The sequence below is a fragment of the Oryzias latipes genome, chromosome 17 (assembly GCF_053564925.1).
Source record: "Oryzias latipes strain Hd-rR chromosome 17, Olatipes_Hd-rR_3.1".
NCBI lineage: Eukaryota > Metazoa > Chordata > Actinopteri > Beloniformes > Adrianichthyidae > Oryzias > Oryzias latipes.
The window spans coordinates 12,720,411-12,734,766 of record NC_136253.1 but is presented as its reverse complement, the minus strand read 5'-3'; the positions used below and the strand labels follow the sequence as shown (position 1 = coordinate 12,734,766).

Here is a 14,356-nt window from a genome sequence, read left to right as displayed (position 1 = left end):
AAATTTTTTAGACCAGCAAACCAAAAAAAGATAATTTGTTTTTTGTAATAAAATGACTAATATTCTGGATGATAAGTAAGGGTTAATGCCCAGCGAAATATGCATCATCACTTCTTAACGCACGCCGTGGAAGCCTAAACCGTCTGACGCATTAAAAAGTAATAACGCACACTTCAAAGGCCATTGACCCGCTTACACCATGGTCACAAATGAAATAAATAGTAACCAGTTTTTTGTCCTTAATTCTTTCTTTTTTTTCCAATTTGGATCACTTTTCTCACAAAAAGCGAACTATTTATAAATAGTTCACGTCACGCCGCACCACAGCTGCAGCCAAGATTCAGCGATATAAAGCAATTTAACATGGTCCGGTGAATACTCGATTCTGATTGGCTGCTGGGTGTACGTTAAAAAGTTATATACAACAGGATATCTGCACGGTGAAAAAAGAAGTTCCGCTCAGCTAGCTTAAATGTTTTGTATCACTGCGCCGGCTTCTTTAAAACAACCTTTTGCTTCATCAATTGGACAAAAACAGGCAGTAAAAGGAGAACTTTCTCTCTGAACTGATGCTTTATACAATCCATCGGAAAGATCGGCATATATATATCGCCGAATCTTGACTGCAGTTGTGGTGCTGGTTAATAAGCATTGCTTGTGTAAGTGACAATGGTATAAGCGGGTTGATGAACTTTGAAGTGTGTATTATTACTTTTTAACGCACTTTGCGAAAGGCTTCCACGGCGTGCGTTAAATAGTAATAATGCACACTTCGTCGGCTATTAACCCTTACATATATATTCTGATCTTTCTGATGGGTTGAACGAAGCATCAGTTCAGAGATAAGGTTCACCTCTTACCAGTTGTTTTTGTCCAAATGATGAAGTTTTAAAGAAGCCGGCGCAGTGATACAAAACATTTAAGCTAGCTGACCGGAACTTTTTTTTTCACCGTGCTGTTATCCAGTTGTATATCACTTTTTAATGTACACCCAGCAGCCAATCAGAATCAAGTATTCACCCGGACCATGGTATATAAAGAAAGATTTTTTAAATGTTAAAAAATACAAAAATGCTATCATAGAGAGACACAAATAAATCATTTAATAAACTTAAAAAAAAAAATTTTGAATGAATTCAGCATATTTAATATTTTTAATCGCAAATTTAATGTTTACTTTTCAGATTTCTAAGGATCTTTTTTTTTCTCAAATGAGTTAGTCTGAGAAATGATTTGCAGCCGTCGTGTCTCCTGATGACGGTTTGATGTGAAGCTGAATCCAGTGAGTGAAGTGAACTTTGTGCTGCATTGATGAGGAGTTTAGTGATCAGAGTTCATGGAGTTTCCAGGATCAGACTGAATGCACTTCTGGAAGCTGCTGTTGACTGTGTGAGTGTGTGTCTGTGCTGCTTGTTGCTGCTGTCAAACTTCAGATGAGTCCGTAGTGAAGCCCGTGGTGAGCGTGTACCCAGCAGCATCCAGAGTCCATGTGGAGGGGAGCAGCTCCCTGCTGTGTCTGGCCTCAGCCATGTTTCCTCCTGTGGTCCAGTTCTCCTGGAAAAGACAGAAGAACAACGGACCACTGGAGGACCTGACCTCTGAAGAGCAGCTGGATCTCAGAGAGTCGGGACGCAGCGCCTCCATCCTGCTGCTCCATCAGCAAGAGGACAGCTCCTATAAATACATCTGCTCCGTCAAACATGAGGGGGGCACAGTGGAGGCCCAAACAGAAGGTAATGAAGGCTTGGTGACTGTGTTCAACAGAGATTCAGCTTCATGCTGACTCTTTCTCTGTTTCAGAGGTTCCTGCATTTCCAGCTGCAGGTTCCACAGCAGCTCCAACATCCCATCCAGCAGCTCCAACATCCCATCCAGCAGCTCCAACATCCCATCCAGCAGCTCCAACATCCCATCCAGCATCTTCCAGCATTCTAGCAGAGGGAACAGCCTCTGTTCCTCCTCTGGACCTGGTGGAGCTGTCCTTCCAGTCTGAGTGCAGGGTGAAGCTGCTCTGCCTGCTGTACTCAGTGCTGATAGTGAAGAGTCTGGTGTACTGCTGTGGACTCTCTCTGCTGATGATCCTCAGAAACAAGGGAGCATCCACCAACTCCAGACATGCTGAATGACTGTTTTCTGCTCGTCTTTTCTCTCCATCAAGTAGTAAAAAGCAGTTTTCTGCTTTTTCATTTACATTTTCTGTTTATACACATTGATCCATATTCTTACATTTTATTTGCAACAATATTCTCAATAAACTTAAAAACAATTTTCTTGTTTTCAGACATTTAACTGTAAGTTTGTGATTCTTTCAAGAACATCAACAAATCAAAAGTTTCCATGCAGCAGAATAAAGACAGAGAGCAGAGAGGAGGGAGGTTGATGAGTGAACAGCAGCAGATATGAATCTGCTCTCAGTGGTTTGGATTACAGGAAATGCTGCTGACAGACAATCAAACTGCCTGCAGATGTGTGTGTTTGTGCTCTGCAGCCTTCACACCCTGAACTCTGGCTACACAATTGAAAACAAACACAAATTAAATACACAAACATCATTTTTGTGTTTCTTATTCTGACAAATATTCTCCTGTTTTCTGTTTTAGACATTGGTTTTCAGTACATATAGAATCACAAATCCTAAAATAAATGTATTCATATTTTATTTCTTCATGAGGATTCTGAATTCAGAGCTTTAAATGAATCATCACTTCCATTGACTTTAATCATGGGTAGAGGAGAGATAGTAAAGAGGGGAAGATGGAGAGGATAAAAACAAAAAATCATGAACCAGAAGAAAGAAAATCTAAAAATAGGCAACGACTAAAGTTGTTTGAAACTTAACATTATTAATGCTGTTCTTAAGAGAGGACTGAGGCGTTGTTCTGAAGTTCACCACTAGAGGGCGCTGTCGTTCTTTGAGAAAATCAAATTCTCAATTGTAAACAGAAGTAAACAGAGCAGCAAACACAATATTTGAAAGAGCAGTTTGGGTTTCTAAGCTTAAGTGTGCGTCCATGAGAGCAGTGAGACAATTTTGTGTTTGTTTAGAGTAAAATCTGTTTGTTTTTTGGTTTGGACATTTTCTGCTCACTTAACAAGTTAAGCTAGTTTTGGTTAGAAGTTATAGAATATTGGATTTAAATAGTTCCTCCAGTTAATATCATAAGTTTTCTGGGTATAATATTCTGGGTATAATAATGCTATTAGAGGTTTGTGGAATGTTTCCAAATGCAGATCCAACAGGCTAAGTGGTTATTATTAAGACATCCTGTTGTTAAATTATTGAATCATGAATATTATTATTTTGGGTTTGGTTATTGAATTTGGTTTATTATAATTGTATTATTTGTTTACTTTATTCTGTTGTAGAACCACACACACAGACACATGTGCAAAACAGGCATGGATGTATCTTCTACTGTAAATCCAACTACATTAAAGAAGAAAAAGGTCAAAGGTCATCATTTGGTCTGTGGTTGTTTGGGGATTAAACACACACTTGACCAGTTTGCTCTCTGTGATCATCAGCATCCAGAACCCATATTAGAGACAGAAGTCTTCAATCCAAATGCTGGAAATGACTGTTTACTGAGAGGAAGCTTGAAGCAGATTCTCACCTGAACACACCTGTTTACTCCTCCATGTGTGTGTTTTTGTGTGATGAAAATTAGTGTGTATTTATAAAAGAGTAGATAAAAATTGGTAGGTGACTGTTTGAATGGAGAACATTCAAATCTTTAAAAATCTGATATCAGGTAAAAGTACAGAATTAGAATTTCACATATGATTTTTTCATTCAAACAAAAAAACTTTGTTTTTTATATCATGTGAATTCCTCAATCCATAGGTTTTACTCAAACGTCTTATTATTTTGGCCTAATGAGGACATTGAAAACATCAGAAAAAATCTTCATGAGATCAATGAGAACCAAAGAAAAAACTGGAATCTTGTCTTTGTGACGATCAGGTCAAAAGTTTTTACACAAAGATCTCCTGAAATGTTTCTAATGGAGGAAAACAGACTTCATGGTTTAGAATCTTCCATTAAAAAGTAACTGAAATATCTCTGAAACCATTACTTTAATTTAAAGCAGCTGGAGAGCGCCCCCACATGGCTGTTTAGGAACTTCCCTGTGTTAACAGATGAGAATCATTGATATTTTTCTCTAGACATAAACAGTGTAGAAAACATTTCAAGCAGCTTCCAGCATCAACATGAGTTCATCATGGATCACAGAGATTCATCAAGAAACAGAACATGAATTGATACTTGTGTATTTTCTCCACAGCTGTTAAACAGCAGATAACAGTGTGTGTTTGTGAGTTCAGCATCAAGCTGAGTGTGTTTGTGGAACATGAATGTGTTGGAGTGTTTGTGCATCATGTGACCCAGATTCTCTTCATCTGCTGTCAGATTCAAATCAGGAAGATGAAACCACACAGCAGCTTCAGCTGAGCTGTCCGTCTGCAGCAGCAGTCTTCTCTGTGAGCTGCAGGGGCTGATGGGAGCTTGGAGGAGGAGTCCCAAAGAACGTGGTCCTGCTCTCATCTCACAGCTCTCAGGTCCTTCTTTGTCCTCAGCTGCATCAGAACACCACTTCTCCTCAGGTTGAGCAGAGGAAACACGGCTGAACAAAATGCTTTTCCTCCCAGCTGCTGCTCTGTGCTGTCTGTGTTCAGGTGAGTGTTTGCAGCCAATCAGGAGCCAGCGAGGTCTACCTGGAACAAACACTGTCATCCTGACCTTCACCTATCTGTGTCTCTGCAGCACTGGTTGCCATGGCAGCAGAACTGATTCAGGAGGATTTAACATTGACCAGGAGAGTTGGTGAAAGTGTCTCTTTCAGCTGTGGAGGAATTCAGGAGTGTAGTAGCAGCTACAGACGCTGGTACCAGAAAAAAGAAACAGAAACATTCAGACTGATTCTTTGGTTTGATGAAAGAGATGGCGAAATAAGGAAAGGTTTCGGTCATCCTCAACAAGATGATTTCACAGCTGAAAAAACACAGAGTGGATGTGAATTGAAGATCAATAAAGTCAAAGTGGATCATTCAGCCTCCTACTACTGCAGCTGCTGGTCCCACAGCGAGAAATGATCCCTGCAGGCTGAACAAAAACCTGCAGATGAACAGATGTTAGTGTTTGTGACAGAAAGAGAGCAGGAAACCACAGCCAGGTTCACATGTTTCACCTCCATCTCACACAGACTCACAAACTCACTGAACTGAGGATTAAGGCACCAAATGAAAACACAATCAAATCAAATCAAACTTTATTTGTAAAACAAAAAGTGATTTTTATGACACACAACTCAAAGTGTCTTACAGTAAAAAACAAACCCACCCCATTGCCCCCCCTTCCCCTCCATTGACACATTGACCCCATGACCCCACACGCAATGAATCCAGACATGAAATCATGACTGTAGTTCTAAAAGAAACTCATGGCTTGACTCTGCAGGAAATGAAATGAAATCCTGAAATCATGAACCTGTTCTAATTCCTTTGTTCCCTTGTCCAAATGTGTGGAGAATAAATGATCTCTTTCTGAGTTTCCTGAATGCAGAAACCAGAGTGACAGCTTCTGCAGACACAGAAACTCAGAAATCAGTGAGTCTGAAAAAGCTGAGCTTTCAGTCTGCTTTCAATGCAGTGATTAGCAGCTGCTCAGAGAAACACACAAAACAAAGAAGACTGTGGATCTGGCAAAGTTCTGACAATCTGTTTTTTCCAGATGATTCCTTGATGGACTGGTCACCATCTTCTGTCCTTTTGTCCACCTGCTAAACCTCCAGAAAAGTCCACATAGCTGTCAATGCTTAGTCAGCCTTTAGAGAACATCTGCTGCTCTGCAGCCTTCAGATCCACTGAACTGAACTGTTTCTCTGCTTCTCCTTATTTTCAGACTGGAAATAGAAAAAACTCCAGTTTGAACATCAGTGTGAGAACAAACACATTCAACATTCCAGGCTTGTTATTTCTCTAAGCACAGTTTTCTAACTTGTGAATTTGACTAAATAAACCACTTTATGCCCGAAAATGTTTCTAAAATAAGTTACTGAAAGTTCAGTTTATTCCTGGATTTAATGGAACGTTGCAAATTAGTAACACACGGCGTGAAGAGGTGAATAAAAATAACCAATAAACTGGAATCATGTCAGATGATTACATTAATTAAATCTAAATCCCACATTGTTATCAGTGTGTTGGTTTTTAGATGGTAACTCAGTCCTGTCTGAACTTCATCTGATTGATTCTCTTGTCAAATATTGTCATCAGTCTGCAGACATTATTCTACAAATGTTTACATTCCAGCTTTTATCAAAAACCTTCTTGTCTTTTCTAACCTGAGCTTTAAGTTTTGTCTGTTTGGTTCTCAATACTTATTTTCAGAGGCGGTTCTGGTCAGTCTGGTGCCCTGAGTGAAACACTTGACCCCCCTAGCCCCGCCCCCAAGACTTCAAACCTGCACACATACAAAGTCAAAGTCAAAGTCAGCTTTATTGTCAAGTATGCTGCATCCATAAGACATACAGCACAGATGAAATTGCTTTCCTCTCACCCCACAGTGCAAGCAGCATATAAAATAATAAATAAACGACTTAAAAATAGATAAAAAGACAGTAATAGTAGGAGGAATAACAGTAGTCTATACAGTGCTAAAGAACAGTGGCATTGTTAAAGTGGCAGTTTAAAGTGACATCAGTGCTGAGAACAGTAAGTGGATGAGTCAGTGATTGTCATGGCTAGCAGGCTTTGGCAGACCAAGATGCTGGAACCCGGAAGGATACTCGGCAGACAGAATGGTAAGTTCAAAAGATTCTTTAATTCTGGAGGCAGAATTAATAGGGGAGAATTCCACAGGAGCTGGTTGGAGGTTCTTGCGGGCGAACACCGTGGTCCGAGGATCTTCCAGCGAGAAGCCAAAACGAGAGGCAGCGAGAGGTGAGTACGACCGTAGGTCCAGATGACAGCGAGAGTCCTGAGAGGCAGACAGACAGGGGATTAGACAAGGCAATGAGGCTAGAGCGAGATTGTGCATGGGCGGCCAGTGAAGCACCGAGGAGTACAACGAACTAGCGTCGAGTACAGGTCCTGGTCCTCCTTAAGAGCCTGGATCCTGATGGCGCTGATGAGGCACAGCCGTTGTCAACAGGTGGATGAGATGACGAGGGCTCAGCCGGGGGCACCGTGACAGTACCCCCCCTCAAACGACCGCCTCCAGGCGGAACAGGGCGGCGATCGGGGTTGGCCCGGAGGAAATCCTCTATGAGGGAGGGGTCCAAGATGAACGAGCGGGGAATCCACGACCGCTCCTCCAGGCCATAGCGCTCCCAGTCCACCAGGTATTGGTACCCACGACCCCGGCGCCGAATGTCCAAAACCCGGCTGGCGGTGTAAGCCGGGGCGCGGTCGATGAGCCGGGCGGGTGGCGGGGAAGCGGACGGCGGGCAAAGGGGGCTCTAACGGACAGGCTTGAGTTGCGAGACATGGAACGATGGGTGGATTTTGAGTGCGGCTGGGAGTTTCAAACGGACACAGGTGGGGTTGATTACGCGTTCCACGGGGAACGGACCAATGAAGCGTGGTGCCAGTTTCCGAGACGTGGCCTGGAGCGGAATGTTCTTGGATGACAGCCACACCTGCTGACCTGGCACATAGGTGGGACTGGCGACACGGTGTCGGTTAGCAATCTGGCGGTTACCTTCTGCAGTCCGGAAGAGGGCAGCCCTGGTCTGGCGCCAAATGTCCTGACAGTGCTGCAGGTGGAGTTGGACAGAAGGTACCGCCAGATCGAGCTCCTGTGAGGGGAACAGAGTTGGAGAATACCCCAATGAGGCCTCAAATGGGGACATGCCCGTGGCCGAGGCCGGGTGGTTGTTATGCGCATACTCCACCCAGACGAGGTAATCTGACCAGTCCTCCGGATTTTGCGCTACCAGACAGCGGAGGGTTGCCTCCAACTCCTGATTTGCCCGCTCTGCCTGGCCATTAGATTGCGGGTGGTATCCAGAGGTGAGACTGACAGATGCTCCGAGGGCGGAGCAGAAAGCTGTCCAAACCTGTGAAGTGACCTGTGGACCGCGGTCAGACACAATATCAGCAGGGATGCCGTGATGACGGAAAACATGATTGACTAAGAGATTGGCAGTTTCAGTAGCTGAAGGGAGTTAGTGCAACGGAATGAACTGAGCAGCTTTGGAAAAACGGTCGACAACGGTAAGTATGACAGTAAACCCATGCGAGGGTGGCAGGCCTGTGACGAAGTCCATGGCAATGTGGGACCAGGGTCGGTGCGGCGCAGGCAGAGGCAGGAGATGGCCGGCAGGAGGCGAGTTGGAGGTCTTGGCTCTAGCGCAGGTGGAGCAGGCGGCGATGTACTGCCGCACATCCGTGTCCATGGAAGGCCAGAAAAACCGTCGTCTGAGGAGTGCGAGGGTCCGGCGCACACCCCCATGGCAGGCGACCTTGGAGCTGTGACCCCAGGTGATGACATCGGACCTGAGCCTATCCGGAACAAACAGAGTGCCAGGGGGACAGGTAACTGAGTCGGGTTTCTCACCTTGGACCTGTAGGAGCTGGGTTTCTACGTCCCAGGTGAGGTTGCCCACAAAAAAGGAGTCCGGAATGATTGGGAGAGTGGTGTTGTCGTCCGAGGTGCAAAACTTACGAGACAGGGCGTCGGGTTTGCCGTTCTTACTGCCCGGGCGGTAAGTGATGGTGAACTTGAATCTATCAAAAAAAAGACACCAGCCTGCTTGTCTGGAGTTTAGTCTCTTTGCGGAACGTAGGTAAGCCAGATTTTTATGGTCGGTCCATACTACAAACGCTTGTTCTGCCCCCTCCAACCAGTGTCTCCACTCTTCGAGAGCCAGCTTGATGGCCAATAGTTCTCGGTTGCCGACGTCGTAGTTCCGCTCTGCAGGGTTCAGCTTCTTTGAAAAGAAGGCACATGGCTTGAGTTTGCCTGAAGTAGGATCACGCTGGGACAACACGGCCCCCACACCGGAGTCCGAGGCGTCAACCTCCACAGTAAACTGCTTGTGGACGTCAGGTTGGATGAGAATGGGCGCTGAGGTGAAAAGTTCCTTGAGACGAGTGAAAGCAGAGTCAGCAGCAGAGTTCCAAACATAGGGTACCTTGACAGAAGTGAGACGAGTGAGAGGGGCGGCGATCTGGCTGTAGTTGCGGATGAACCGCCGATAAAAGTCTGAAAACCCCAGAAACTGCTGCAGTTTCTTCCGATTTCAGGGATACTCCACTCGGAGACGGCTAGAATTTTGGCTGGATCTGGTTTGATTTTGCCAGCCTCGAGAATGTACCCTAAGAACGAGACGGAGTCAGCGTGAAATTCGCATTTTTCGGCTTTTACAAACAGTTGGTTCTCTAAAAGCCGTTCGAGAACCAACCTGACGTGGTGACGATGTTCGGTGGGACTGTTGGAATAGACCAGAATATCGTCTAGATAGATGAATACAAAACGGTTGAGATAATCACGGAGCACGTCATTAACCAGACGTTGGAAAATGGCGGGGGCGTTGGTGAGGCCAAAAGGCATGACTAGGTATTCGAAATGTCCAAGGGGGGTGTTGAAAGCCGTCTTCCATTCGTCCCCCTCCCGGACCCTAACCAGATGGTAGGCGTTCCGGAGATCTAATTTAGTAAAGATGGTAGCCCCCTGGACAGAATCGAAGACAGAATTGAGGAGAGGAAGCGAGTATTTGTCCTCACAGTTATTTGGTTGAGCTCACGATAATCAATGCAAGGTCTGAGGGACCCGTCCTTCTTTTCTACAAAGAAGAACCCGGCCCCTGCAGGGGAGGAAGAAGGTCGGATGTGCCCAAGCGAAAGGGCTTCCTGAATGTAATTCTCCATGGAGACTTTTTCTGGACCGGATAGATTGTATAACTTCCCCTTGGGGAGGGAGGCACCGTTGAGAAGTTCTATAGCACAGTCGTAGGGTCTGTGCGGCGGCAAAGCACACGCCTTGGATTTACTAAATACGGATCTTAGATCGTGGTAGCATGACGGCACCTTAGCGAGATCAATGTTTTCATTTTCGGGAAGTTTAACCGAAACGGTAGTGGGAAGGGCAGAGTGTAAACAATTCGCCATACAATAAGTACTCCAATTGGTGATCCGAGAGGTAGACCAGTTAATTTGTGGGTTATGTAATTGTAGCCAGGAATACCCTAAGATAACGGGAGTTTGAGGAGAGTCGGTAATAAAGAATTGATGGTACTCACGATGATTACCGGACGTGATTAGCTGTATGGGTTCGGTGCGAGAAGTGATTTTTGACAACAACTTCCCACCTAACCCGGCGGCTTTTACAGGAGCGGCGAGAGGTTCGACAGGTAACCCGAGTTGGCGAACCAGACCAGAGTCGATGAGGCTGTGTTCAGCTCCAGAGTCTATGAGGGCAAAACATTCATGAACTTGATTAATGCTGGGAAACTTGAAAGGCATAAAGAAGAGAGGTTTACTTTCAGACGGGTCCCCTCGCGACCTGTCTCTTAGCGAGGGGTTCTGGAGTTTAACCGGCTCTTGCACTGAGAAACAACATGACCAGAGTCCCCACAATAGAAACACAACCCTTCATTACGGCGCTTGAACCTCTCCTCAGAAGAGAGCTTTGAATGTCCAATCTGCATAGGTTCTTCAGACGGCAGGTTGGAATGTTCTGCGCCGACAGATGGCTGTGGGTGGTATTGAGGAGAGTGAAGAAAGGTTTCTGAAGGTGGACGCCGGTTAACCCAACTCCGTTCTGCTTGACGTTCCCGAATCCGTATGTCGGAACGGAGGGCGGCGGTAACCAGCTCCTCGAAATTGTCGGCCTCCGGTTGAGTACATAGATGGTCCTTAATCTTATCGTTCAATGATTGATAGAACACCCCCTTGAGCGCGATATCGGGCCAGCCAGCCTCGACCGCTAAGATGCGGAAGTCAATGATGTGATCACTCACCGGTCGGTTACGCTGCTTGAGGCTTAATAACCGCCGGGTGGCTTCTTCCTGCTTTCGTGGCTGATCGAATACGAGCCGAAATTCTCAGATGAACCGTTCAAAGGGGAGATGCGAGACAGGGTTAGCAGCCAGAAAAGCTTGGGCCCACTGCAGTGCCTTGCTGCGGAGTGAATTGACAATTAGGGAAATTTTCCGTTGATCAGACTGATAGTACCTGGGTGACTGTTGGAAAATCAGACGACATTGTAGCAGAAATCCGTCGCAGGCCTCCACGTCGCCATGAAACGGCTCGGGTTGTGACCGGATGTTTTCATCCAGAGACGCGGACATGACGGTAGTGAAGTCACCGGAAATCGGGGAGGCCGCGGTGGCTGAGCTAGCTGTTTGGCTAGTAACTCCGGCGAGGGCTTGCGTAAGGTTGTCCAATCGACGAAATAACTCCTGTTGGGTAGCGGACATTTGCGAGAGAGCATCGGCTTGGCGGGAGAGCAACATACCTTGCTGGGATATGGCCAGGCGGAGTCCTTCCGGGTCAGCTGGGTCGGAGTTCTGGCTAGTTCGTTCTGTCATGGCTAGCAGGCTTTGGCAGACCCAGATGCTGGAACCCGGAAGGATACTCGGCAGACAGAATGGTAAGTTCAAAAGATTCTTTAATTCTGGAGGCAGAATTAATAGGGGAGAATTCCACAGGAGCTGGTTGGAGGTTCTTGCGGGCGAACACCGTAGTCCGAGGATCTTCCAGCGAGAAGCCAAAACGAGAGGCAGCGAGAGGTGAGTACGACCGTAGGTCCAGATGACAGCGAGAGTCCTGAGAGGCAGACAGACAGGGGATTAGACAAGGCAATGAGGCTAGAGCGAGATTGTGCATGGGCGGCCAGTGAAGCACCGAGGAGTACAACGAACTAGCGTCGAGTACAGGTCCTGGTCCTCCTTAAGAGCCTGGATCCTGATGGCGCTGATGAGGCACAGCCGTTGTCAACAGGTGGATGAGATGACGAGGGCTCAGCCGGGGGCACCGTGAAGATGATATTCTAAAATGCTGTGAAGTTTTCAATGTGAGATTGTAGGATGGAGTGGAGGGGCCGGGGGGGCAGGGAGGGAGTTGAGGGTCCTTATTGCCTGATGGAGGAAACTGTCTTTTAGTCTGCTGGTTCTGGCCTGCAGACTTTGCAGCCTCCTCCCTGAAGGCAGCAGGCAATATATAGAATTTATGTCACTGTATTAACTATTAAAAGTAAAATATATACTGAATTCCCAACTAAGATACAGTGTCTAAGTTAGTTCCCGCTTAACTTGAAGCTGTTTTCTTTTTAAAGATTTCTGGTACAAATCACATCAGACCTGCAGAAAAAGACAGAAATAAATCCACCATTAAGCTAAATAACAATACTAGTCTATTTAGGTGCAAATATTTATTAGGCATTTGGTCCTCATAATTTGACTCGTCAAATGGTACATTTAGTATCATTTGGTGTTTACTGAGTGTTAATTTCAGATAATGTCTGCTTATCTTTTTCTTTGGAGCATTTTTTCTTCTTCTTTTCTGTCTAAACTGAACTCCTGATGCTTTCTTGAATCTTTTGTCCTTTGTCCACAACCTGACAACCTTTAATAGACTTTTCTGTCCATCAAACAAGACGAATGAAGTGATGGATATAAAATCATTTGGACAAAGATTATTATTTATCATGGTCCGCAGCATTCACAGACTGCAAAGACCATATTGTAACTGTAAACACTCAAAAAGGTTCAAAACGCCGAAAAAACACGTCAAAACGCCAAAAAATCAGGTCAAGTCACCCAAAGCACAAAACGACATGGCAATTGTGTAAAAAAACAAAAATACACGCGCACAACATCACCGCAAAAACGTCAAAATTGTCATCGCAAAAATGACGACAAAAACACAGGAAGGGCATAAAGCCAAAAAGACATGTCCAGCCTATAGTAAAAGACAGGCCGCATTGAAATACATGAGAAATCCTTACCGCAAAAACTTCAATATTGTTTTTCAAATGTTTTTTTATTCTTCTTTCTTACGGCGTCTTTGAGATCAAATTTGATCCCCGCCACATACTGGAAAACTCACCGAAATTGGCACACACCTGGGATGAACTGAAAATGAATTTTTGGCAAAGAGAACAATACAACGCCGCTTGCGGCTTTAATTTATTAATGACATTTTCATTGTTTTACATGATCCAGTGCAGTCAATAAAATAAGCTCATTTTCTGAATGGAAAATGATTCATTTCCTTGTTTGGAAGCAGCAGTGTGCTGTGGGTCTGGAATCAGAAGCGGTGAGTCTCATCCTCTCTTTCCTCGTCCTTCTATCTGCTTTCCCTCTCAGAGTCAGACTATCTGTTCTGTTGACTTGATAGTAGGGACGCCCTAGAGCAGTGGTGGACAAACTTTCTGACTCATGAGCAATAGATGCTTCTAAAGTTTGACAGAAGGGCCGGTCCAGGAGCAGATGTGGGGAGTGTCTTGGTAATCCACCTGATAGGAGAAAGAAAGAAGATAGAATGTGGATGAAAAGAAGTTTTAATGTTGATTTAAAATGAACGTGTATATTTTAAAACAGAAGATTATGGAGTTTATCTCAAAACTGTGACTTTTGTTCTCGTTTTAGTCCCAATTGCACCAAAGGGTTGATGTCCCTCAGGGACAAAAACAAACTTAGAGTAATGCTGCATTCATGCTGTGTTGGAATGATCGGAAAAATGACTATCAGACTCAGAAAACACACATGAACGTCAGAAAAAGAACAAATCTTCCAAAACTACATGAATGTAGAACAACTTTCTGCATCTAAACTAAAGTCAAGGTCAATTTGTAATGTTCCATCTATGGGGAGACACTAATATTGAGCCGTCAAAGAGAACCTCCAGATTTCTAACAGCAATAAAGTCAGCTGTAGAGCTGCTCTCTGCTTTTTATATTTACTTATATTTATACTTATTAAAAAAAACAACAATATATATTTACAGTACAAGTTATGTGACAAACAGTATTAGACAGTTCACATTTGCTTTTGATAATTAAAATGTTAAATCTAAAAAAATCTAAATGTTTGTCAGAATCATGAACCTGTTCAACTGCAGACAGATTTCTGTGTTTATTCTTTTGTAAGTTGAAGAAACAGTGATGAAGCTGTCAAAGTCTTCATCAGTCTGTTAGTGAGAGTCAAGCTGTTGTTGTTGTTGTTGTGTAAACATTGTGTTTGTAAACATTCATTGATTCAACTCTAAACAGGTTGTGTTTGTTAAAAAGACCCAAAGTTTGTGCAGAAACTCAGCTTCCAGCTCTTTGCTCCAAACATCTGGATGCTGTTTTGTGACCTTAAGTCTGATATAGATAGATGGATAGATAGAATTTATTCCAGACTCATGG

The 14,356-nt window shown here is 44.4% G+C and overlaps 1 protein-coding gene and 1 long non-coding RNA gene across 2 annotated transcripts; one reads left to right on the top strand and one right to left on the bottom strand.

Moving 5' to 3' along the window:
* The first annotated feature begins 514 nt into the window (after positions 1 to 514).
* On the top strand, positions 515 to 2,176 carry LOC144986775 (uncharacterized). The gene is made up of 2 exons (XM_078934831.1): positions 515 to 1,733; positions 1,801 to 2,176. The coding sequence occupies exons 1-2, from the start codon at positions 1,529 to 1,531 to the stop codon at positions 2,124 to 2,126; spliced, it is 531 nt and encodes a 176-aa protein (XP_078790957.1). The 5' UTR covers positions 515 to 1,528; the 3' UTR covers positions 2,127 to 2,176.
* Positions 2,177 to 6,804: 4,628 nt separating this feature from the next.
* On the bottom strand, positions 6,805 to 7,194 carry LOC144986689 (uncharacterized). Its single transcript, XR_013650541.1, has 2 exons — positions 7,058 to 7,194; positions 6,805 to 6,979 (listed from the first exon to the last, which is right to left on the bottom strand). It is a non-coding gene; the product is annotated as an uncharacterized LOC144986689 (long non-coding RNA).
* Between the last annotated feature and the right edge of the window lie 7,162 nt (positions 7,195 to 14,356).

What these genes read in the sequence shown, in the direction of transcription:
- LOC144986775 (XM_078934831.1), top strand. Translation starts at nt 1,529, where the DNA reads ATGTTTCCTCCTGTGGTCCAGTTCTCCTGGAAAAGACAGAAGAACAAC. An exon ending in AGTGGAGGCCCAAACAGAAG is followed by an intron (nt 1,734 to 1,800) that starts GTAATGAAGGCT and finishes TCTCTGTTTCAG; the next exon opens with AGGTTCCTGCATTTCCAGCT.